General features: G+C 40.7%; 1 protein-coding gene across 1 annotated transcript in view; it reads right to left on the bottom strand.

Moving 5' to 3' along the window:
* fat1a (FAT atypical cadherin 1a) overlaps positions 1–27,703 on the bottom strand; it is a 68,343-nt gene that overhangs the window by 31,918 nt on the left and 8,722 nt on the right. Inside the window, 5 exon segments of the mRNA XM_029440882.1 lie at positions 1,277–1,416; positions 3,237–3,453; positions 4,431–4,760; positions 9,246–9,307; positions 20,650–20,964. Of these exon segments, the coding sequence (XP_029296742.1) occupies positions 1,277–1,416; positions 3,237–3,453; positions 4,431–4,760; positions 9,246–9,307; positions 20,650–20,964 (1,064 nt within the window).

Below are 27,703 nucleotides of genomic sequence, written 5' to 3'. Positions count from 1 at the left end.
TTCTTCTTCTGCATAAAAGCATCTTTTCAGTTGAGTCTGCAGTGTTTCAGACTGTAGCATGAGAATGCTTGTATATGTATGAGTGTAATATATTTAGTTATTAAGAGCCCATTCAGAAAAGACCATGCCAATCTGCTCCTCTCAGAGAAGGTTCACAGGTTCAGAGAGACAGAGCAGAGGGAAGAGTGGAGGGGGCTCAAGAATGTATACTATAAAAAAAACCTCTGGCTAGACGGCACCATCATCACAGCAGCTCTGCGTCAGGAATGAGACAATGGAAGATTCCAGGCGTTCAGTGCTCCACTGAGATGGTGGAGAACAGAGGAGGACTCAGGACACTGCCCACATCATGGTTTGTTCAACAAAAGAGTCTCCATGAAGTCTGCTTTCTTTCTTTACATAAAAAACACCAACTTATCATTCCATTTAAAGCTCCTCAATTCGACATTCTGACAACTAATAAAGCAGCAAACAACTTAGTGTAGAAATGTCTACCTCTGCAAAGAATGAAGTCACTCTGTGTGTTTTGTAATCTGAGCTTCCCTGTGCTTTGTTTATGTAGCCGGTCCGGCCGTGTGCGCGTGTTACTGCATGTGAGTCCCTGCGTGTATGTCCAACTGACTAGCTAATGGCCGCCATTCTGCTATGCGCTCATACGGCGGTTACTGCGGATAGCACTGTCCCGACCGATGGTGTCGTTGCGGAGGCGTAATGAGATATTGGAGAATATGCTTATTTGCTTTCTTGGAGTAGTTAGACGAGAAGATCGATACAGTAACTATGAATCTACAGCCAGGAGATGGTTAGCTTAGCATGAATACTGGAAACCAGATCAAGCAGCTAGCCTGGCTATGTCAGAAGGTAAAGATACATGTCTCCCTATCTCGTGAGCTGATTATGAAAATATCGCAGATAATCTATGGTAAAATACAATATAACAACATAAGAAGATCTCTTGAAACAGCACGGCCTTTCCGTATCCGATCTCATATTTGTGTTGTTTTATCCGTCCATTTGTTTTCAGAGCCACATTATACGGTTAGAAGTCCGATCATGAACACATGTAATGACACTCAAATCTATCTAGTCATTTCCCCGGGCCAGTTGAGAGCAATGGTAGCATCACAACATAAACATATCGGCACAAACAGGATACTTTGGGCCAATGCTTCACTCATTACCCGTCCCTTTCCTTCTGCTATTTCTCACGAGAGAAAAACAGAACCATGACAACTGTCTCATCAGCTTCCAACCGTTTCATTTGTGTTTCAATTACCTGGGTGCTGACAGTTCGTGTCCCATCTGTGGCTTCCACCGTCAGGTTGTAATTTGATTTCTGCTCTGTGTCCAAGGGGCGTGCAACAATCAAGGTTCCACTGGCCTTGCCCACGTCAAAGCGGCTGTCATAATTACCACCTGTGGAATTATTATTTTTTTGCACAAACAAAGAAAGAACAAAAGATTAGTGACAAATCCTCGCTAAGTTCTGTGCATTTAGCAAAGGTTCCACAAACACAAAACGGGGGTTATGAGATGGGCACACAAACATCAATTCTTTGGCTGTGTCGAAGATGAAGAATAGATCTATCGTTATCTATCAGTACAAATGTGTTGTTTATCTAACATTTCATGCAATCCACCCTAACATGATGTGTACATAAAAGCAATGAATGTATAACACAACATACACTTTTATACGGTGCATAAAATGATGCTAAACTCTCAAGGATCAACCACACAACAGCGGATATGAAATGGAGCTCTAATTCACACGAGGTAAGGAGAGGAGGTTTTCCTGTTTCTCTTGAGACACCTAATCAGGTCGTGAGTTTAGGGGGGAAATGTGGCACAACATCAATCCAACAGCACAACACAATTCAACCACAGCCAACAGGAAGCACCAACACACAGTGTAGGATGATCTCTTAATACAGCACAGCCTATTAGGAGATCCCAGCAGCTACCTTCTGCTGTACAGTTGTGGTCACAAGCCATCTGTAGGATGTAAAACATCTCAGAATCCTCAATTCCGTCTTGCAAAAATCCAACCAAACAGAACATTCCAGAGAAAAGAGGAAAGCGGTAAGCAGAACACAGAAAGAGAGAAGAGAAGAGAAGAGACGTGTCAGTCAGACATTGATTACAGGGAGGACAGGCTGGGAGGAAGGAAGAGGCAAGCATTTTTGAAAGCAGTCAATTTTCAGTAAGTCTTCTCATGCATACAGTGCCTATCAGAAGTTCTAAAAACACAAACATTCAAGAGAGGACAAGTTCACTTTTAACACTTCAAAACAGAGTTTCCAAATAAAATTGTAAATTAAAAATATGCTGCTCTCTCAGTTGGCTCACACAGGGAAGCTATGAAAAGTATTTATTGTTTGTGAGCTATCAGTTCATGATTTAATGCTGTTATCTAATCTGCTCTACAAAAGAGAAACGCAGTAAAATTGGTTTAACGTTTTGAAAATGGCTGACAAACAGATTAACAAGATTTTGTTAAAACAAATGTTAAATATGTGATTTAAGTATCGGATTTAGAATCAAACGTTGAGACTCTGCTAAGCTAATGTAGCTTTTGTCTCCATCATGAATGGGTTTATCGGCACTTGGTTAAATAGAATAACACACTGAATTTCCAAGGTTCATCAAAATGGATATTTTTGTTACAGAATACAGCCAGCAAAAAATCATAGAAGTGAATTTAGTTTTAGCTTTAGCTAAGGCTAGCCATGGCTATCTTCCTTGCTAGCTTACATGTGATATATCTCTCCTGCATTTGGCTAGCTGTCATTAGAAATGACAATACTATATGCTGTTCACAAAAAACATACATGTTTATGGCATGATAATTGTTTATATGTTAAAACAAATGCCACAATGTAAATGTTGAGCCATTTTGGCTGTCAGGTAGCTAACAAGTCTAAAGTAGTCAGTCTACCAGAAAAACCTGAAAATGCAGAAGCCAAATTTGACTTCTCGCTGCCAGTGTCTAATATGACAACTTAAACTCTTACTATACTATAATTATTGTTTTTTGAATGTCTGTTTTTGAAGTAATATCCCATAGTTCCCAGACATATCACACACAAACACTAAGTTAGTCCTAAAAAGAGTTTTTCTAGCTACAATGCATTTATATGACATGGAGCATTTTTACAGTATTCACACACACACACACACACACATACGCACACACACACGCGCGCACACACAGATGCATGTGAAGGAGGCAATACCTGTGATTTCAAACCAGACAGGGACATCGGAGGATTCCGTGGCTACGACTCCCACCATGTGCGCCACAGGGTCACTTTCCATTACAGAGAAGGTGAAGGGGGACTCCTCGAAAAGCAGGGGAGCTGCATCTGCAGGCAATTGTGGTTTGGGAATCCACTCGATATGCAGACGACAAGTGGAGGATTTCTGAGGACGTCCATTGTCAACGGCTTTAATCTGAGAGAGGCAGAAAATGAAAGACGTTACAGTGTTATGCGTGATTTTGTTGCAAATGAGTTTCTGTACAGATGTCTGGCGGATCCAGATAGAACATTTTATACACGGTGCAACCAAGTAGAACCACTGATTTATGGCACAAAATGTGCCATATAATTAGTATAAATATTCTCCACAGAATGGCTTGTGTTTAGATCGTAAAACCTTTCCGTACTCAGTGCACAAACTTCTTTTGTTTGCTGTTCTTTTGTGATTCAACCTTTTGTGTGGACTTCTATGACGGCAGTGAGCAGTGCCTTTGGATGTGTCGGGACATAAAATCTAGGTGAAAATGAGTTAATTCCAAAAAAAGACGAGTTTTCGCACGCTAAACTAGAAGTACATTCTTGCTATTTGTCTGTTTGCTTTTCACACACATAACACATTTATTCCTCAGTAATTCTAAGATACTCTTTAAGAAGGCTGCCATGACGGGTAGAAATGTTTCAAGTGCTGTGCTATGTCACAAAGTCTGTTAATGGCCAAAAAGAAGACACATCAATGATTGACAAATCTGGCTCTTGATGACGAAGGCACCGCCGAGTATTCAGACCAGGGCACTAAAGAAAGCATACTGTACATCTTTGTAACAATGAGATCCTAATTGGATAGTGTGGCCTGGTGTTTGGAACATGCGGCCTACAATTTTAAGTAGATGCTACTCGCAAGTAATTTCCCTCTACACTTGTGGAACAACATGATGCGTGTGGACCAATTATCGTTAGTCTCTTTTACAGAGACTTTTTTTTTACTGCATTTTTTGACACAAAAACAAAACAAAAAGGAGGGTAGAGAAACAAAGAGGGGTTGAGAAAACTTGAGAGGAATAGGAGACCACGACAGTAAAACAATAAACAAGCATCTGTTGTAAACATTTACTGCTCACTGAGAGACCATCAGGCTGAGGACAAGGTGAAGCCCTGGGATTAGATACTCACTGTTAGAATGTCGTATTCTCCAGCAGAAGAGAACTTCTTGGAAGACACCAGCCCGGTCTTGGGCTCGATGAAGAACTTTCCGTTTTCGTCTCCGTCCTCGATGCTGTAAGAGATCTCGGCATTAGGTCCCTCATCACGATCAGATGCGATGACCCGGTACACTGGGTCTCTCTTCGTGACTCTCTCCTTCTCCGGCCTCTCCCGCTCCGGGAGCTTGATCTTGTAGATCTTCTCCAAGAACAACGGCCTGTTGTCATTCTCGTCGAGGACTCGGACGATGACGCGGACCGTGGTGGATTTGGCAGGAACGCCGTGGTCTGTGACGGTGATCTGAGGAGAACGAATCAAAACTTTAGAACAAGAAGTATGTACAAACAAAGAAGCAAATATTATCTGATGCAGTGAACATCGGTCACATTCTTATGCCCCTTTTGTTTTCTATACATAGATACGGTAAAGACTTGAATCCCGTCAATAGTTAGAATGTTTTGGAACAAGAAGCAGCAAATCATTTAGAAAAGGTTCACAATTACCGCAAAATCATTAAACTTTCTGTAAAACTATCAAGATGAAGACAGCTGTGTTAGAAAGTCATCAGTCCAAGGCCTAAAATGAATCAAAGAAGAGATGAAAGGGGGAACAAACTTCTTCCCTTCATCAGGCTTTCATTCCACTTCTTTCTCAGCAAATTAACTAACATCAAAAAGTTAAAGGCGACTCCTTCTGAGATTTACTAGCAGGGGGTCTTTTCTAATATACATTATTTTCTTAAAAACACAAGTATGCATCAGTAACAGGCTGTTGCCTAATAATCTAATCTCCACAGTATGATTAATTAATCCAGTCAAATACTCATAAAGTAGATCTTGATGTGTTTTAGAGCTACAAATACAATTCTCTGAGTCTCCAGCAGGGGAATGTAAGACTACATTGTATGTCCTGTATTGTCCTCCCTGTTAGAGAGAGTGCAGGACTTTAACAGCAGCAATGTTGGTCCCTTGGTTTTGTGATATTTTCTATTCAATTCATTTTTAATTTATCTCAGACACATAGGCGGGTTGAAGGTAAGGAACAGCAGGACACTATTGGGGTTTCAGACCCTTGAGGAATATTTCAGTCTTATTTAATGATGTAATGTTTTGCATAAAGGTACAAGCACCGAAAATTGGGGGTATTTGGGGCACGATAACACATTTAGGGAATATACCTTTCAGTATCAGTTCTTATACACATTGGTCATGACTTAGCCTTATTTTCTAAACTAATACTGGATCCACTGTTGTCCGTGGAGAATTACTAGCTAGTGTTGGTGTATTCAGTAATATAAGTGATGGCGAAGTAGAAACGTTCCTAAACTGAAGAAGCGTTTCACATGTCCGTCTGTGATCACGATAACAGTAGCTTGTATGGCTTCTACACAAACAACCCACCAGAGCTAATTATTTTTAATTAGCTGCACCTCTTCACTCTGATACCACCAGCTGTACTGACTCTGCTGTGTGTCAAATTCACAAACAACGATTTTGCACTGCTAATAAACATTAAGGGTAACTGCACTCCACAAAAGGCCGGGGGCTTTTTTAAAACCCCCAGAAGAACTCGGTGTAAAAGTCAGTGTCGCGCACCTGAATCATTAATGAGGCCCTAATTTAAGTTGTGACATCAAGCGTTACTGGTGGCATGCTTACGCTTTGTAACATGTGCCATGATTTAACACTCTGATGTGTCTCTAGACATTTGTGTGCACAGCTTGAGGAGTTTAATCAAAAAGCAAGGAGCCACGGGGCTGACCTAAACAAACACAATTTTCATCTAGTCCCAGAAAAATGGGCTCAAGCGCTGCCTTGAGAGCTGTCAGAGATGTGAGCATTTCACGCTTCAAGCCGCAGAATACTGTAGAAGGGCAGAACAAATGTCACAGTCATTTAAAACCATCTGCTAAGTGCTTCACTAAAAACCATCAGGAGTCCACGACCAGGCACACACCATTTGGCGCTATAGTTTCAATTACTAAAGTAATGCGTTTTTGTTTTTCTCGCAGTGAGTGCAGCTGTCCAATAGTCTTTACAAATTTATTAAACTGGATGACAAGAAAACTTAACAGTGTGATGGTCTTGGAGGCTATGTTGGTGCCAATCCTGTGCGGTGTAATGAGCCATTGCTTATGATCACATGAGCTTTATAAATGAAAGTATAGTGCCTGGAATCCCTGATTATAGAAAATACCTAGAAAAGGCTTATTTTCTTTTTACGTTTTATGGATGGAGGTCAATTAAGTATTGAAATGTCCCAGCAGTACCTTAACAAAACAGTTGTGTGTTACTGTGTGCATGCACACTATGCATCCCCACGCATCTCTTTTTCGCATCAACATTTTGGAAAGCTTTTGTTTGATAATTAGGCAAGCCACACAAAAGACAGAGAAGTTACACCCAAGGGAGTGAGTCTTCTTGCATCAGTATAGCACTGCTGTCAAGTGAAGTGCACTGAGTCGATCCATTATCTGTTTAGCTTTAGAGGCACTCAGGTTGGTGAGAAGTTTAAATAAAAGTGCTTTGAATTTGCCCAATCTTCAGACTTCTTCAGACTTCTTGAGATGCAGTGGAAACCCAAACAGACTACTATAGTTTACTGTCGTCCCTTTGCCTGGAGCTTGAGGTCAAAAAGGATTACACTATACTGGTCAACTTTTGATGGAAGTTGTTTTGTTTTATTGTTTCTTGACATTTTATAGACTGAATTGTATTAATCAGAAAGCAAAGACTGAGTAGGAAGAGGACAGACAAGCGATCTGTCCAGGTACACTGCGTCTTGTCAACTGCATAATGGGATAGGTTCCAGACAACAGATGTGAACATTCACCTCTCCTTTTCCAATCCCAAGCATGTCCTGGCATGTCTCACTTTTGCTGTTTACCCACCCCCCTCCTTCCTGGGACGGAGGCCTCTCATCCTGCCGCTAGAGCCCACACTCAGACCTTTAGGAGCAGCCTTTGCCTTTTTCTCAAATTCCCCCAATGCCTTTCTGCCTTTAGCTCTCTTTCTCTCCTTCACACACAGGCACACGACGACTACCAACCCCCATCATTCTCATCTTAAAAAACTGAAGGCCCCCTGTGCTCCCTCCACCTCCTTCTGGCATTTGGTGCAAACAATGCTGACACAGCCCCCACCCTAATTGCTCCACATGTTCCACATGGCCCCACATGTTTAGTTTCTTCTCCTACAACAAGCTCGTACAAAAACTTCATCACTGGTTAGGACTTCAATTTGATTTGTTCTGCCAGCACCCAGTTCACAGACAAAGACATGTGCACACACATATATTCTCATAGTCATGATTATCCCTCGATTAGCTGCCCTGAGGATACACTGAGAGGTGTGTGTGTGTGTGTGTGTGTGTGTGTGTGTGTGTGTGTGTGTGTGTGTGTGTGTGTGTGTGTGTGTGTGTGTGTGTGCACAGAGGGCAAATTGTAGGGTTTAGGGGTCTGTGCTGCTCCATGAATGTCTGGCCCAATAAAGAGCTTCCTGCTGGATTCCCAATAACCAGTGACAAACACGCACACACTTCTTAAGTTGCCATGGTTACACAGCTCTTTCCAGGCTGTGTTCACTCATCTACTTTCTACCTATTCAGGTCAAAAGTTACTTTTGCTTTAAACTATCTCTTCAACTCACATTAAATAGAATTGTGCAAGAAATACTTTGTATTAGTTCAGAAGAATGTGGTTCTTTGTGCACTGGAATTACATTGTGTCATATCATTGTAAGCTTTAGTAATAAACAATAGAAATAAAGGCGGGAATATTTGCATGTTGAGAACAGGCGTGTTGAATTTGGCTTAACATTAAAGTCGACCAGAGTTTGGGCTTAATGTTTAATGTGGTTATTAAATGATTAAATGTCTGTCTGGAGGCATTTTTTCAAATGAGACAAATTAACAAAATGAATAAACTAATTTTTAGCTTAGGTGGGAATATAGTTCTTCTTTTTTTTTTCAGACACAAAGACTTTGAATCAGATGACAATTCCAACCTAGTAATTCAACAGCTTTCAACCACATGTTGGAAGTAGCAATCTACGTCTAGAGCAAACCGCTAGATAGAGGAACTTTGGGTTTGCATGGGAACCTTTGTGTGCCCTTGAAAGCCAATAGTCTTTACAAATTCAACAGGTGTAGTAAAAATGTTTAGTTTCTTCTTACAACCTTGTTTGTTCATCACCAAAACATTTACTTAAAGCAACACATTCGTTTCTTATTCCCCACTTTCATCCCCATCCTTTACTCTCCCGCTATGCAATTAGTGCAGTGCAATGTACAATCAGAGTATGAAACATAACACCGCTCTGGCACCAGATGCACCAGCAATAACCGTCACCCAGTGATCACTGAATTGTGTAACTTCTAACAATAATTAAAAGGCTTCCAATCTGCTCCCTGTCAGCACCGGAAACACAATTAAAATGCTTATTATCGACCTTGGTTGTGTGGGGAGAAAGAGGGAGCGGAGCATCAGGAGAACAGAGTCCAGCTCAATTAAAAACCCACAAGTTTAGACATTGGTCTGTTGGTTTGACAACAGTTTCCTGTCACAGCTTGCTCCATCCACGGGACGGAACAGTGGGGAAGAACAAAGGAACAGTCACCAGGATATCCCACACGCCTCCCACCTCTCCTTCCTACACCATCCGGGAATCAGTACAAGGTGAATTTATTCGATCCTTGCATTTACAAGAATGTTAAGGTTTCTGATTATCCTGTCACTAATTCATTTTTTACATAAATAAGAGAAATTTGACAAAATAAAGTGCTTACCTCGAGAATGTGCTCATCTTGTTGCTCCCTGTCCAGTTTTCTTGAAGTAGTTGTAACCAGACCTGTTGGAGACAAGAAATAGTAGTTATGAATTATAAGCATATACAATTAATTACATAAAACAACAACCATGCCAATCAATTTCAGTTGCTCTATTTAATATATTTTTAAACATGATAAAGCGATCAAAACTCCAAAGATTAGAAACGAGCACAATTGTCCGACTCAACACAAATCTTAAATAACCGAATGTTAGGGATCCTGGTCAGAAATGTGATATTGTTTGTTTTATATATTGGATTTTTGTTTTACTCTCAAATATTGATATTGACATCAGATAACCAGTAACAGTAGGCTCGGTGGTGGACTATTGGATATGTTATTAGGACACTTTAAGAAAACACTGGGCCAAGACACTGTTGAGGTGACATCATCTGCTGGTAATCTCATCAGTCACCCATGAGTTCAGAGTCATCTGGAGGAGGACCCCTGTAGGTCTTCCCTGTTTTTTGGGTCAAACCAGTTGCCAGACAGCCCGCCAGACTGCCTTACACATGTGAAATATCACAAAGGTCTGCAAATAGTGGCCAAACAGCAGCATAGCCTCGACACCCTGCTTTTAATTCTTCCACAAGCTGAATAAATAAAGAGCTAGTCAGACAGATATCAACCCCCGGTCCTGAGCGCTCTTTGAAACAGAGAAAGAGAGAAATCCTGCTGCTAGTTGAAGTGTTTCAAGGGATCTTTTTGAGCTCTACCATTCACTTCAAGTAGGAGGATTGATGTTGTGTGACACCGATCACACAAAGGAGACTTTGTTAAGCCAGGCTATGACTAAAGTAAAAATAAAGCAAGCTTGAGCTCCTGATCTTATTTTGAATCAAATACACAAACAGGGGAAGAAAAGAGAAGGAGGATATTGCTCCACGGCTAAGTTATATGCAGCGTTCGGTTCTCACTACCAATGTAATTGCAACTTAGCAGAGATACTGAGTGTAGAGTAGACATGCCAACTTCAACCGCACCAGAGCTGTCTGCTTGCCACACTGCGCCTGATTAGCATAAAGCAAAGGATTTCCGAAACCCAAACCCATCAATGGCACATATGCCTGCAACGAGAATAGCAGGCCACAACTTACAGGTCCTGAAATAGCCCTCCCTCAGCACTGCAATTGAGGCACATGAACGAGGCGCTTTGCTCCCCCTTTCTCTATCCAGTCCTTCTTAGGCTTTATTTAATCTTCACAGTGAGCTGCAAAGATATAGGTCTATTGATATCCGGTTGGAAAAATAGAGGACATCAAACACTTCCTGTCGGTGCGTCTTGTTTTTTGTTTTTTTTACTTAGGCTACCTAACATGGCAACATATTGACACCAAATGTTAATTTTACATTCATTTAAAATAGCAGCCATTGCAAGTACAAATATGAAAGAGACATTATAATGAACTCAAAAGAGAAAATCTGCCTCCTTCTCAACACTATTGGATGCACTCCCTCACTGAGGGGAGAAGAGGTGCGTCAACAACTTTAGTAAACGTATACGACCTGCACAAATGACTCTTCGCAGTGGTGCGTGTTGCCTGGCAGTAAGTTTGCATTGGATCAGCATGAGTTACAGGAGTTAGCGAGCTGTATATTATTACCATCAAAGCTAATAGTTCTGCTGTGCCACATCAAAACAGATCACGCTGACTAATTATTCATGTGCTTTAGCAAGGCTGGAGCTGATGGATGATAATGTTTCTAAGCTCCCCCGTGTGCTGCGTTAGGTAACTCCTCTCTGTGTACGTGTATTATAGAGCATAGTACAGATGACAGCATTAACCACGCCGACTCGAGGTTTCTGATTTATATTTCCAGTCATCAGTTGCCGAGTGAAAGCTTTGGCTGGGTGTCGTAACAGATTCAGTGCTTGTAATGTATACTCCCAGTACAGAAGCAGGGCACTGGAACAACCACAACATTGGCAAAACCAATGAAATCACAAAACCACCAGCCTAAATCCAAACCCTGCACTGGAGAAAAGAAATGTGGTTTAGTCATGCCTTGCAGAAGACTCCATTTCTCATTGATGCTGCAACAGCGGGCACACCAGACGAGGAGTTAATGACACCGGTAGCACATCACTGAATGCCTTTTGTTTATGGGTTTGCATGCTTGTTCAAAAATACTGTATAGTTTGGTTGAGGCGTAATCTCTCTCTCTCTCTCTCTCTCTCTCTCTCTCTCTCTCTCTCTCTCTCTCTCTTTCTTCACCTGACACACCAATTAGCACTGCTACTACTAACTGAAAATAGGGATGGGAAACTTGAAGAGAGTGCACAAAGTAAAAGGTTTGTTGGTCTTTAGTTCACTGTGATTACTTGCTTAAGTAAAAATAGCACACGTCAGGTAGTGAGCACGCTCAGATTTCATGTTCGACACCCTGTTGAGATGCCATTGTCCAGAGAAGCAATACAATTGGCAAGGCATCATAAATATCATCGCGTTAGATAAATATGGGACTCCTTCCAGATACAGTTGTGCCTTTGGCAACAGTGTTGTGCCAAACTTCTCACAGCAGGGCGGCGAGATCTTCTGCCAAACTTTGTATTCTTTATACTCCTCTCATATGCAACAGACAATCCGTCAAACTGTGAGCATCTGCCTTTAATCCTACGGTCCCAGGTTCCTCTTCACAATCACATAAAGTGGAACTCGGTATTGTCTTGCATTTTTTCACTTATTATTTTTTATTATTTTTCTGTCGATAAACTGAAGGATTAATTCACTAACGGTTTCAGCTCTACGATACTCAGTTTAGCTGTTTTGGGGCAAGATAACTTGTACTGCTCTATATTAGAATCCTGATGGAGCATGAAAGCAGCATCCACTTGAAGATGTAGAGATGTCTGGGAGTAGAATCAAACATCTGAAGTGCAGCAAAATATGTTGCATCCACTGCAGATGAGCAAAGCTATTTTGATACATGTTGTGTTGTGGCCTAAACTGCTTTTGTTTGCTTCTGTTACATTTCCATGCTGCCAGCTCGCTCACAGATCTCTGACCACGAGACTTCCCTCCCACTCTAATATCCGAGCACTGATCTCCCAAAAAAATCGAAACTTTCAAAAATCCAAATCTATTTAAACTCTTCCCGCAATCGTCGACCACTCGTAACAATAAATGCCTCATGCTCACCAGGAACGGTCCTTTAATGTAAGACTATGCTGGCACCAGTGTTCCAGTCAATGAAGGTGCATACCTCTCTATCTCCACCTAAATGTTAAGGAACTGTAAAATGATTGCTTGGTAAGCCAGAGCTCGCCAGAGAAGTCGGCATGTCCAACCCTCAGCCTTTGTGACAACACACACACACACACACACACACACACACACACACACACACACACACACACACACACAAGCCATCTTCAGGCGTGGGCTGAGCTGGGCCGGCAGTAATTATAGCCATGCTGTTTTGAGAGGGGGAGAAAAACAACAGCAAAAGCAGCGGTGGCACTCTCAACCATGTCCTTGAGTGCTACAGCCACTGCTCCAAAATGGAGGCCTGGGGGGAGTCAAGGAGTCCAGCACATTGTTGGGCAGGTTCATACCTGCTGCATTGCTGCTGTGATTAGCAGTCTTTAGAGTGACACACATATTTATGTGACAAACATTTAGCTGTAACTCCAGACGATTGGGAATGTGCTGGTTGTCTGCCGTGGCTGGACAATTTTAACGTATTTGAGATATTTAGCATTGATGTTGATGAACTGACAGTATGCTGTGAAAATTCATTATTTAAATGAATGTTATTTCTCTCGGGTGGGGAAAATAATGAACGCAGACAGCAACATGTCTTATCCTGGCACCCAACGTTCATCCCCAGACAGTTATATCAATATTCGCAACTTCATTATGAGCAAAGTGTCTGCCACTCGAGCCTGAAAAAACACTGTGAAAAGTATCCGTTTTCATGATGCCATCTAAATGAAAGCTGCGAGAGACCTACATCCAAAGAACTGTGGGAGTTTGAGAAGGGATTGGTACATTAAAGTAGGAGCTGATTTCTTTATAACCGAGTCTAAATAAGAGCTACTGACTGTTCTCTGTTATTGAGAAAGAAAGCAATGCTTGGCATGCCATTTAAAAGGCAATGCGGTCCAACTAACGTCCTGTTCTGCTGTCTACAAACACAGAATTTGACAAATGCAACAAAGAGAGGCCGTGGAAAATTATACAAAACACATTGATACTTACATATAGTCTTTGTAAAAATGAGTAAAAGGCATTTAGCAGGGAAGCATTGTTTGCATTAGGATTAGATACCTCAGCACCTCACAGCTTGAAAGCTTATTTGTAATCTGGAAAGACAAGCACGGGATGGAAGACTTGGGGCTATGGGGGATTCAGGTTCCAAAGTGCAAGTGAAAGTGAGTTATGTTGAGTAAATGGATGGGATGCTTGGAAGCAGTGCAGCTGCTGAGGTACTATATTGCTTACTGGTAGTTTTGACCTGTGTCAGCCCTGATATGTAAACATGAAATCTGGGTGGCATTAAAGAGGAGGCGTCACAGATAGTAACAGTAAGATCTATGTTCATACATTAATGCCTTACTCTCCTTGAAATACACACTAGGATTGAGTCTGTTGGTCACATCAGCATTAAAAACGATGAGATTTTGTGGTAAAATAAAAGTATTTGCTCGCTAAGACAAAGTAAAGCTGCGCAAATGTTATTTTTCCCGTTGAGTTTAACTTTGGTCGACTTTAACCTAAAGGGTGGGTCATATGATCTGAACCTATCACAGTATTTATTTGTTTTTTTGCGAAGACGGCATTATATCACAGTATTATAAAATGAAATGGGATACTCCACTTAAAACATGATTCTACCTCAGGCCTAAATGTTGTAGTTTTTGGGAGGAGTAGCCTGCCCCATAATATTAATGATTAGAAAATGTAATGTGAATGATTCTCAGAGTTAGTAGTAACAGCCATGCTGTTGTTCACCCACAACGTTGTGCTGTTTAGCAATAGAAATGTGTCTTGACCTTTAAAAGAAGAGAGTTAGGGGAGTGCAAAATGGAGGGTGTTATTGTAGCTTATTGGCTGTGTTGCACCATCCACTTTTATTTAACCCTCTTTTGTTGAAGTATAAACTGATCCACAAAAGAGGAATGGTTTGGACACAAAGAGTCAAAGGTACGCTGTTTGAATTAACTGTGTGGACTTATTGTCCCGTCAGAGACAGATCTGAATGGCATGCTAACTGACAGTTAGCATGCTCGTTAGCTTAAACAGCTTAACTTCCCTTTTCAATGACACTCTTTGTTGAGAGAAATGATGTACAACCCCAAGAACAAAACACCCTGGGGGACTTATCTGCATTGTAGAGAAAATACAAAGAAGCTTGGAGAGCTATTGTGACAAACCAACATTGGTTTAGTTTCGCTGCTGGTTAGCGTTTTAGCTTGCCATCTACAGCAGTTCACCAACTAGCCTTGCGGGTCGTTACTACGTTACCACACTTCCTGAGCCAAATATTTCAAGAGAATGCACGAATGACATTCACTGTGCAAACATTGTGACCAGGTCTCTACAAGGTATCAAATACTATATGAATGGGGCCTGAAGGCTTCAGTTTACAAAGAATACTAAATAATAATAATGTCAAATGTGTTGCTGCCTACAAATTTGCACACATATTGGTCTACACGTTGCAGCTTTGTACTGTTAATTATTTTTTTTACACCTTCCGCGTTTAAAGAGCTATTATGTATGGTTCACTTAAGAGGTTGAGGCAATTTGATGTGCATCAACAAGAGCGACCTGGTCCTTTTTATAGAGGTGTCTCACTGCGCTTCCACATTAAACCCTTGAGCACTAACATTTTAACCGATAAAACATTCAAACTAAAACACTCCACATTGTAATTCGGATGTGTGGTGATAGCGTAATGTTTAATGTGTAAACGTTGGTCTCACTCACTCGACATCCTTATAACAGTGACAGTATTGTCAGTGCATCTCTGCTGAGATTGATCTATACAGTGTCTTGGCCACAGCCTCAGTAAAGCCACGCAGGTTTGCCATTGTCAGAATAATCTCAAAATACCAAATCAAATGAACAAAATAAAAGTGTAATTTAGGAATGTCACTTAATCTGTGTCGATGGCACATATGGTTGTCATAGTTACTAGGCTTCACACAGAAAGTATAAGTCTACTGGGTCAGTTGTTGGTAGCCATAGTTTGGCTTCACTACGCACTGAACATATCACAGTTATCCTGTGGTGCTTTTGTACAGTTGAATGTTCAGCTCCATGTTTATAGAATCAATGAAAACGTTGGATACCCACAATGCCCAAATGTTGCTTTTTTTTTTTTTTTTTTTAAAGGAGAATTAATGGCACATTTAAAAAAGAAAAAGAAACAAAAAAGATTTCATGCTGCATCATTGGATGTGTTTCAAAGATATTGTGGTTTAACTGTATCTAAGCCACCATGAACACTATTTGAAGTTTGAAGAGGACAATCAGAAATTTCTCACAACTCTCTTGAGAGCTGTAACAATTGTTCGGCTCCTAAATCACCGGAAACATCAGGAAGTTGTTGGAAGTATCTGTTTCCTATCTCACTTCCCCTAATAGTGGTTGGGGCTTTAGTAAACCACTGATAACACTAGTGTGTGTTTTCTCCCTCAAACAGAGAAGGCGTTACTGAAAGTTGATAGGAGCACCACCCAAAGTGGATGATTCACAGCTGCAGTCTCAGTGGCTGTTTTCCCTTACCTTTTCATTCAACTCCGGGGATGACGAATACACATAAAACCTGTCGAAGGTATCCAGGCTTGCCAAAGCATTACCCGCGGCACTCCTTTTCAATAGATGACAATGAATTGCTGGCTGCAGGCTAAGATAAGGGACGGGCCAAAATTGTTCAATACGACTGTAAGAAATCACCTGGGTGAATCTTTCTTCCTTTGGATTTTAACCACGGGAATGACAGCTGCAATTAAAGGGCAGACACAATCAGGTATAGACAGCTATATCTTATTAAAGGCGTGCTTTTGTCCGCTATAACTACACTGTAGTCTGGTGACGAATACAAATAGGCGCCATCATTATAGGGTGGAGTTTTCAACAGGCTTTAGGTGCTCTGAGCGCAAATCTCATATGTCAGGTCGGCACATACTAATGATACTATGTTTTAAAAAGTCAATGGACAACACTGAAATAATTAGAAAAGCTTTATAAAGTACAAATACTACACATAGAAAGGTAGAACAGGTACAACCGGAAGTGGAGTAATGAGCAGCAAGATAAGATAGCTATCGTAGTGATCTTTGCTCCAGCTCTCTCTCCCGTGTGTGTGTGTGTGTGTGTGTGTGTGTGTTGACTGCTATGTTCTGCTTGGTCGCCCTGCCCTAACACACGCGTGTTCTGGCATAAGAGCTCTGCTCAAAGTCCAGGAAGTCATAGCACAGTAACAGCATTTCAGAGAAGAGAGCGAGTGATTCACCAGGTAATGAACACGGCTCCCTCTCCCACAGAAAAGGTGGGCAACTCATGTCAAGAACCTCAGGTGAACTAGTTTAGAGCTCTGACAACTCCTCTATATGGGAAATAAAACTAGACAGATAGTGGGCTGGCTGTCTGAAGTCCTGTATGTGTGGAAAAACCATTATCATTTTAATTTGCACTCATTTAATAAACAACATTTGATTACATTTACACATTTCACATAGAGCGCGCGCGATTATCCATCTGTATGTCTCACACAGCCCATATCCTGTTGTGATCTGTTAATAACACGCCTATGAGTCTGTATCCAGGGAATACAATTCCCCTCCAAATCAAGGCTTTGTTTGCTTGGAACAACCGCGGTCATGTCTATGGGTGGGATGATCTGTGCCATCAGACAACCAAGCACCAGTTCATCTTTGAACATTTCAGATCCTACCAGAATTATTCAAATTCACTGATCTCATACTGATTTAGAACACATAATTCATATCCAGCTGACTGGCACAATTTTCACCCCATACAGCTCCGCTTCTTTTTCTTTCTCTCTCCTCCAATCTCCTCAAAAGCATTGCTATATCATACCGCTAAGTTCTAAGCTCTCAGAGTTTGGATTGCAATAGTGTCTGCTAGAGAGAAGAGCTGGCCTTGCACTTTGATGACAAACTAAAGTCAGAGCAACCAAAACAGCAGGACTTGTTTACTTGGCAGAAATAAAGTAGACGTAAGCCTTTCATCCTGTGCTTTACTGAGCCAGTGTGGGTCTGTGCGGGGGAAAAAAGGGCAACCAACGCCACCCAAGGCGTCGAGTCGAAACCTTCGTATGTGTTTGAAGATTGACAGGCTGCTTGGAAAGCTGCACAAGGCTGCAGCCTATGATAGAAGGGCTAACTAGTTAGCTTAGAACACATGCACGTTCCAAAACCAACACACAAAACATAGGCCTTAACGTCTTTTCCTTTTTCCCACCCCTTTTGTAGAGCTTTGTAGATATGCCAAGGGCCTATGCTTCCAATGCAATTTTAGAACATGTAATTACAGAGACTTACACGTAGTAAATTTAAACTTTTTAAAAAAACCTGTAATATGCGGTGAGAATGCCATATTGAGTTGATAATGTGGAGATATTTTCATTTCATTTAATACCACAGTTATAGAAAATAAATATATTTTGTAATCGTTCCTCAAGACATTCAATCTCGTTTTTAAACTGGTTTTAGGCTAGTTAAATATGTTGCTGTCGTTTTAACTGGCACTCTGCATAAATCACTGTCTTCTCTAGTAGGCAGCTACACTCGGCTCCCTCTTTCCGCTTGTTTTCTCTCCACACCCACCTATCTACCTCCACTCTGTGCTGCAAATCTTCAAAAACAAAGAAAGAAAACCAAACAACAGAGCAGTGATTTAATGAAGTTTTCTTTGTCTAAACCCCTCTTTGTTGAACCTGACGCAAGGGGCTCTGGTGTCCCAATGATTAAAGTTTTAACATGCTTTGATATGCATGAATGGCTCTTATCCTTATGCTTCAGTGTCCTTTATAAAAAAAACTGTTTTTTTTTCAGAAATCTCTTCTGACACTTACTTAAAAAAAAAATTAAAAAAAGGAAAAAAAAGAACCACGCAGAGACACAACCAATCCTAAAGAGGTTCTGCCAACCGTGGACTTGACCATAAGCTCGATAAAAACTCTTTAATCCTATGAGTAGGGAAATGATTACTTCAGATATGTGGGCCAAGAGGACTTTCAACTGCTGAATGAGTGATGTTCTTTAGGTTTACTGTGGGCAATTACCAAAATCTAAAAACAATGCACAGTAGGCCTGGATGGAGACTAAGAAAGAATCAAAGCCTATATTACGAAGAATTCCTCATCTTCAGCGGGAAAAGAGATACAAATACAGTCTTGTTCGGCAAAGTGAAAAACCAAAAAGCAATGCCTTTCAGTTCACCATCGGCTGCTTCAGGGTAAACATTCCTTTCCAGTTACGCTCCCATATTGTAATAGGTTACTCGTCCATAGAAGGGCAAGAAAACCCAGAATATATCTGGAAGACACATGATTGCGAAGATACTTTTCTTCACAGCTCAAGGTCTGCCTACATTGTTAAAACAGCGTCATGTATGACTGCTTTGTCGGAAGATAAATATTCGATTTCCCAGCACTTTCCTCTTTCCGCCTCCGAGAGTTCTTATCAGCATATGTAAGCTGATCTTGTCGTGCATGAAGACGAAACACCAACCGTATGTGTCGGCATACCTAAGGTTTCCTCTTTTATTCAACATTTATTTTTTCTTTCATTTCCTGTCCATTGGGGAGTGCCCAGAATTACTGTGAGGCTTGTTTGGGAGGCATGCTACATGATCAATCCTTATTTGGTCAGAAAAATTCACATTGCCATTTCCAACAAAAATACCTCCAGTTTGTTGATGTGACAACCTTGGGAAACAGGACCACACACGTCAGTGAGGACAAAACAGAGCAACTGCTTCACTGACTGTTCCTCATTTCAATTTAATGAGTACTTACTTGCATTTAAAGCACTATCCTGTGGGTAAGGTAGGTAAGAATTAATAACTAATTCAGAAAGTGCCACTTTCAGAGACATACAAAGTTTAACCTTCTTAATTGTGCTACTGCGATCCATGTTAGTCAAAATGGAAGTTATTTAAATGTACACTTACTGGTATACTTGTTTTCTTTAAACTTTTTTATAATGACAAAGTTCGGTGTTTGCCTTAGTCGACTACTTTGGGGGGTGTGGGTATGTAGTCGCCATTATTAGCTTAAGCCTACAGCATTTTACACTGCATAAATTAGCCTAGCAGCTAGCAGACTTTTCCTTATTCAAAGCTCTTCTACTCTTACTTACTTGCATCTCTGCATCTCCCGACAGAACTACACGTTTTTTCAGCTTAACATTGTTAAAATGAGTCGCTATTCGTAGCGAGAGAAACAATTTAGCAGATAGGCGAGTGTTTGAATGGCATCTCTCTGCTCCGCAAACCCCGTGTGGTGTGCAAAGCCCCGCCCTCGGTGAAACACAGAAGGAGAGGAGAGGACCTAGCGGGACTATGAATGTCAGCAAAACGCAGTAAAGACTTTCACACTGAGCTGAAACGAAACAAGTGCATATGAATAAGCTAAATAACATATTGTCTTTCTTTTTTTCAGGGGAAGTGGAGGCGAGGCATGCTAAAGATAAATGTAATGGCTCTAAGTGGGTTTACACACGCGTATAGAACACATTCTTCAGTGGATAATAATGCAGAACAAGAATAAATCTGGACATTTACAGAGAGACTCTGAATGTACAAGTATTTTCTCTGCTATTCAACTAAACATAGACAACTCCTGCAACTTTAAAAGAAACCAATAAAATATTAATCATCACACCATTTGCAGAGTACCATATGAGAGAACACTTTAGAGTGTTAGAGTGGAAAAACCCCTGTAGGCTCAACCCACTCCTGTCCTGGGTTAAAATATTGTGCTCGCGCTGCTTTTCACGAGAACAGGAACAGGAACCTCACAGCAGCTCGTTAGCCATGCACTACAGCATATCTCGAAACCTGGCCTCTAGTCTCGAAGGATCATTTAATATGTAGTACATTAATTTATATATAGTATGTTTGCCAGATTCGCAACCCTTTAACGGCGTTGCTGGCTTACGATGCGTCAAATACATGTGCCATTTCAAACTACATTTCTGTACATGTATCAGTTAGTCAGGATATCCAAGTGGATCCCTGCTTACATGCGAGCTGATTTCTTTGTAGTTCCTTTAACCATTTCTCCTGAAATTCAATACAAGATCATAAGTCAGAGCAGGGACTTCCTGCTCGGAGGAAGCAATTTATAGTGACATAAATTTCCATCACAGTAACAGCAATCCTACCTGTCCTGGCGTTAACGGCGAAGAAACCCTGGGGATTGCCGCTGGTGATCCTGTAGGTGAGTTTATCACTGGCCTTGGCATCTGGATCAACTGCATTTATCTGGATGATTGTCACATCTTTAGGGGAGTTCTCCATGACAGAAGGGTAGTAGACAGGTTCTGAGGTTTGCGGCGCATTGTCGTTGACGTCTTGGACTTCGATGAAGACCTCGACAAATGTGGAGAGCGGCACCACGCCGCGATCCATCGCGTAGACTGTGAGCCAGTAGTGAGGCGTTGTCTCATGATCCAGCAGTTCTTGTGTTCGGATAACCCCTAAGAGATGAGAAAGACATAAACAAACATTTTAGTCTGCGTCATGTCAGAGCATTTTAAAGTGCAACACATGCTGTGACAATCACATGACTGCCTGTGGTATTAGTGATCTCTGAGATTGATTCATAGTAATGAAGAGAACAGAAGCTTGAACACCAGCCGCCACTGAACGGGGCTGGTTGCGGGCACCTTGACGGAAACATGTTAAGGCAGTGTATCAACAACAACCAATCAGTGGTCTCCTGTTTACATTCGCTGGCAGGGAAGTTTTTTTTTACTGCCATGTGGGGGCTGTAGCCTTCAGCTGAGCAAACAAAAGAGCTTTCAGAGGCCTGTGAGTTGCATAAGTTGACAATGGTTAAATGGAAGAGTGGAGGATGGGTAGGTTTGGCAATCTGAAAGAACTTTGGGTTGTGTATGAAATTATACGACTGAGTGAGAATATTAAAAAAAATCTAAATGCAGTTAAGGTTAAATAGCACAACTCTGTTTTGTGTAAATATGTCCCAATGCACTAAGGCAAAAGGCCAGAGGCATAAGTTTTGTATCAACAAGGTACATTGTAACGTCATAAACTGCTATGTAACTAGTTTACTGTAAAAACAGTGCAGTGCTGCTGATACATGCTTGACCTGTAAATGTAACATGTGTCAACACACGTTGAGATGTTTGAATCGTTGGAACTGAGAAGCAGTGTGAGTGTTCTTTCAGATCAGAGGAAAAGCTAACAAAAGTTCACAGGAGTGAATTTGCTTTAGTGCTTTTCATCCCCACCTAAGCCCACTTACAATCACTCACCAGGTGCTCAGTGAGTAAATTTGAACTTTAGGAAAGGGATAAGTGTGTGTGTGTGTGTGTGTGTAAACAGGTGTAGGGGTGTTTCAGTTTGAGGAAGAGGTTTTACTTAATTAGAATTGTTACGTAATGTGTTTACATTAACACTAATAATCCAATTATAACCAGAATAAGCTTTCTGTTTTTATTCAATGCAGGCATGAAAGACCTCACAATGTGAACCTGATGCAAAGCCGTTACCGCTGTCAGTGATCCACTGCAATCACTGTAAACAAACGGATTGTCGCTCAACGGATAATATTTTAATACGAAGTTTTGTTTGAAAAAAAGTGGGGAGAAAAACAAAAAGCAAAATCCTCACAGGGCAAAAATTGAAAGAAATGAGCAGCTGATAATGAAACACCGATCTAATTCGATAACTTGCACAAGTGAGGTCTCATTATTTCAACAAGCACAAAATATAAGGCAGTGAAGGGCAACACAAACAAACAAATATCCTCCAGTCAATACAAACCCGGATAACCTTTATAATAACAACCATTTCCATGTTTGTGTTATTTGCGATAGCACTATAACCTTGAGAAGAGCAAATGGAAATATATATCTATATTTTATTTTATTGCATTATTATCTGAAGGTAATAAAGTTGAATCATGGCATAGGCACACCCATATCATTACCGGGGATGGGTGTTCTATAACACACTTCCTGGCAGCATAGATAAGGGTGTCTGCACAAAGCTATATGCATAAGGACACATTTCAAAAGTTTGAAATAGTTTACATAGACCATTTCTTTGCTGCTGCTGCCTTTGTTCACTCACTGTAACTTGAACTACGATGAAGGAGTGTAGCTGAGCAGACAAACCCTCTGCCTTTGGTAAAGACAGATTTCTTAGGAAAGAGAAGACGCTCCAAATGATGATTCACAAAATTCTCAATGTTAATACGGCAGGGGAGTTTGGGGTACAGCTCATTTATTCTCTCGCCCTGCTTTACTTTAGCGTCCCATCATTTTCGACCTGGGATCCTCTCTTGTCATTAGTCATCATTATAGCTCTCTCAATTTAGCTCGGGGCATGTAATAAGAGGGGTAGTCAAGCAAGGGAAAATAGGTAGCTCGCTTCCCTATGTTTTCCTAAAGCCAAGAGCTCCATGGCTAAAACATCATCGACCAGTATATCAAGAATGCAAATTAGACGACTCTGTATAATTAAACCAATACACACACAGAGAAGCACAACCAAACATGGAGAAGTAATTTGATCGCAATATTCTTTTATAAAATCACACTTTATTGACTCATTTATGATCATATTGAAGCTGAAAACTTCGAGTGGATCCCCACTGGAGGAAAACTTGTGCAGCGAATTGTAAATGTTAGACATAAATAAGAGATGCACATGCTTATGTGAGGCATCCTAAGCAGAAACTCAACAGGATAGGAGGATAAATGTTTCACACACCCGTAGACAGGGAATTCGTAGAAAAAGGGGACATTAAATAGAGAAAGTTAAAGATGAGAATGAATGTGAGGCATTGGTGTGAGTAGAAGAGGTGGGCCTACGGTAGAGCAGAAGCGGTCATGAGTGCACATGCACACGCGTGCTAATAAGACAAAGTACAAGAGAAAAGAAGAGACAAACGGGAAAGTATGAGGCATCTTCTGTGCCTGTGCCAAGGAGATGCCATGCTTGAACGCTCATGTGTTTGAATGGCAGACATCAGGGTAGCAGAAACATTTTAACTTTCAGGGTCATGCTCGCAGTTCTTCGCCTTGTATCTTATCAGCATACCGGAGATAACAAAAAACTTGCAACATGAAGACAACTGCAGCTGCAAGGGTAATGTTACTGTCTACAATGTAGCCTTTTCAAACTAAATGTCAATGCCAACTTGCTACACAAAATATTTAATTGTTCATAGTTATCTAAAACAGAACAACTTTACTTTAAATGTGTACAACGGCACAGAGTATGGCCGTGGCCTTTGACTGGCTAGTTACAAACAAAGCACATGAAAGGCGAATCTAAAGAATTTAGATGCCACACCCATCCCATATACCTAGCCTACCCACTAAGGCAGAAGCAGAAACCTGCCCTTAGGCCACAAGAGAAAGAAAAACAGGCCGTGCAGCAGCCTCTGCCAGATTTGCTTTCCGCTTTTTTTCCCCCTTGCTCTTTTCTTTTCCCTCTGGCTTTGTTCTTCAAAGTTACTTAAGCACAGTGGCCGTGTGGTGAAGCCTGCAGACAGCCCAAAGATTTCGGATTATCAAGAGCAGCAGGTATGTTGCGTATGGGTGTATCTAAATGACCATCCTGTACAGATACACAATGAGTTTCTTCTATGACGACTCACAGTGAAAGTCAAGCCACAGTTTGGAGAGGGTGAAGTTGGCTTTTGAAAAGCTGTTTTGAAACTCTTCAACTCTGTCACTAGTTGTTGAGTGAAACAAAGAAGGGTAATAAATATTGTATATGGTGTCAATACAAGATTATCACTTGCAAAATCTAGACTGTGCTGATTTGGTCATTTCTGGCCATTCATCCAAAATGTTGCGATTACGTGCTGCCATGTCAACGTACTCCAGGACTTCCTTGTTCATTCTGCAGTTGAAAAAGTGGGGCTTGCTTTGAACTACCTCCGGTAATTCCGTTCACCCCTACCCCACATTCCTCAGCCTTCTCAGGCCTCTCGCTCACATGCTTACATAAACTTTCTCAGTGCTTTCTCCCCCCCTTTTCTTTCCATAGCCATGGCAAAATGCTCCAAATTCCTCTACCACGTTGTAGGGCACTGGTGTAATAGAAAAATTCCTAAAGTAAGCTTTCTGTTACCCAGCAACTCAATATCACATCATCCCTAAGTTCCCAGACATCTGTAGCCAAGATCCCTGCTTCAAAGACATCAAGCCAGTTGGAATTAATGCCTGAATCCTATAAAAATATTCTAAAATATAAAGTATGGTCCAAGGAAAAAACATGTTCTGTTGTTGTACATTCAAAGCATTGCCTGAAGCATTGATTTCATCATTTAAGTGCACATGATGAGGGGGTTATTAGTCAAAGGAAAGAAAAGACTTTAGTCACTTTAAATAATGAGAAAAATGTGTGTGGACTGGGTGGCACTTCCTATTCCCAAATAAGTGTGTGTACAGTATAATTGTTTTGGTGAATGAGTGTCCTTCAAGATGGAGAAAAACTTATTTCAGGGTTTGTAGTATCCATACAGTTTAGCAAGAGTTATTTGATTATGCTAACCTAGCTAATGATAGTTTTGATATGTGAGGTATCTTGTGTTGTTTTTGTGAAACGTAATTTGAAATCTTCGCAGTTTACATCATGATTTAGCTGCACTTTGATGTGTCGACCACATTCTATGATAGCGAGCTAACGTTAGCTTCGTCAGTTAATTCAGTTAGCTTTGCAACAGCTACACTTGGCAGTTGGTGTCAAAATGTACTCATAGAACTACTTTGTGTAATGCAACCCATTTTAATTTAGCAATGTGTAGTAAACACTCACATTATAACTGAGCCAAGTTTAAACTTACACTGAGCTGCTTAATTGAGTAATACCTGTATTTTTCCTAGATGTATATATTGGAAGCAGATTTAAAATAATCTGATTTAAAGTGATCATGGTCAGAATTTTATGAATTTCCATATGTTTCATGTTACACTTGCATGCATACATACTGTACTTATATATCGCTATGAACAGTCTTATAGTAAGTGTCATCATGGCTCTCCGATTCACATTAATCCCTCTGTCTTGTTGGAAGGGCACACAGGGGTCATAATACATTAGGATAGGTCTTAGAGATAATCATAATGGTGATACAGTATCACACAAAAACCATGTCAATCTTATCTTCTTCAATATCGCGGCCTATTCAGCCAGTAAGCCATTTCCACTTCATGCACCACTGTGCACGCTGTATACTGTCAGTACCGGCATAGAAATGGCTAACAACAGTTGGCTAAAGGGAACATAGTATTTAAGACAAGCTCCATCAATTCACCAGAATAACAATAGAGGACACAGATTTTTTGTTTTTTTCCATTTTTTTTTACAACCAGTACTGAGTTCAGAATGTCTTTATTTCTACTGTAAATGAACTGTAATGTAAGAATGTAAAAGGGTGTCTAATAAAATCATATATTTGTGAGCTGACTGCTAGCCTTAGAAAGAGACTTTTTGATACACATGTTACATGTCTGAATAGGTTTTCCTTTCCTTGAAGAACTGTCTATTAATTCCAGTTGAGATATCTTTTTGGGACTTAGCTGTCGATATAAAGCTTCCATTGTTACTGGGAACAGAATTATTTGAACGGCCTTTGAACAGGTCTCAGAGCATAATGCTTTGATTTAATATCACAGTATTATTTAGGAGCAGTTACTATACCTAACCTCACAGAGCTGTCTGCCAGTGCCTCTGGTAACAATAAGGGAAACACAGGGTCTGTCTTCATTCATTTCTAAACCCCCACCCCCTCTGAATATTTTTCTATCTTCCTACACTATAGCTCTCTCTATATTCCCATTGTACATGGTAACCCCAGCTGGTCCAAGAATGATGTAGACTTTGAGCTGACAGCAAACAATTTCCCCTTCATATGGGTGGAGATTCATGCTATCGCCTCAGGTATGACTCCACCAACCATGAAATTATTTCCTGTTTGCTTCCCATCCATGAAGCAAAGCCAATTATCGTAGAGCAGGACTACCGATCGATACTTCTTAAAGAGTCGCAATGAAAGTTTTGACAACAACAAAACACAACACAACAAAACAGTGTTGGATTAAAAAATGGAAAGGGGCGAAGCCGCTAACTTAGGATAGGTAGCACAATCCAAATCCAACACACACTTTCGTTTTTACACTTCACTTTATGCTAAGCTAGGAGAACCAGCTGATGGCTTCTTTAAATGTCAAACTATTTCTTAAATGCAAGGCAAAGTCACTGGGTTATATTATACTGTAAAGGTGGTGATGCTGTCGTGTCAACGTCCTGGAGTCCTAATTCTTAATAACTAAATGTAGGTTTTATGATACTTCCCTTATGGGAGCATTGTGGTGGCCTGTTGATGAACACCAGCATATACTGTGATTGCTTAGTCCCCAATTCCACACCTCCTCCAATTTGAGTATCAGTCAACATGACCGTAGAAATTATTGGTTGACAAGACAGGAACATTTTAATATTTCAGTACACCCACTTAACTGCACCTGAGTGTAGTACCAGACAGCATGAAATTGCCTCTAAATGCTTGAAATAGTCGCTGAGATTGTATCAAAAGGATAAAAGCATGTCATTATCTCATATCTTTTTGGGAAAGATGTTAATAATTTTAATATATCACTGCTGTTAGTACTACGTAATGCTATAAACTGTTTATGGCAGCGGTACTGTTTAGCACCAGTTGCTTGAAGTATTAAATAACAACAACCTAAAGCTGTTTAATTAAACAGTATTTTAACTAATTAAATAAGCAAAAGTACTTATCATTATCGCCTTCTGAATGTTTCTTGGGGTCCACTGTGAAAGACAGAGCTTTTAAAAGTGTAAACCCTGCAGTACATCAACAGAAATAGAGTATAGATTTAATTCACGAGAGTTTTAGCATGACAAAAATTAACAGACAATTAAGCACATCCTCTGCACAAAGCAGCCTTACGTTTCTTTAAAAAGATTTAATGGACTGAGAGAACAACATACTTTTAACTAGCGAAAGTGTGTTTTTCATTTAGCAACCTACAATCAACTTTGTCCCGCTGCACATTCCTGGTCCCGTCTCCACAGTAACAGCACTCAAGCAAAGACTACTTGGAATCATGTGCCACTTCGCAGTCCCACTTTTATCTCAAACATATAGGCACTGAATGGAAGTTTAGGGACAGAAGGCCACCGTTCTCACTTTTTGCAAACTACACTTGATGC

This window comes from Cottoperca gobio, chromosome 1 (genome assembly GCF_900634415.1).
Source record: "Cottoperca gobio chromosome 1, fCotGob3.1, whole genome shotgun sequence".
NCBI lineage: Eukaryota > Metazoa > Chordata > Actinopteri > Perciformes > Bovichtidae > Cottoperca > Cottoperca gobio.
The sequence above is the reverse complement of the archived record's forward strand: the minus strand, read 5'-3'. Positions and strand labels throughout refer to the sequence as shown.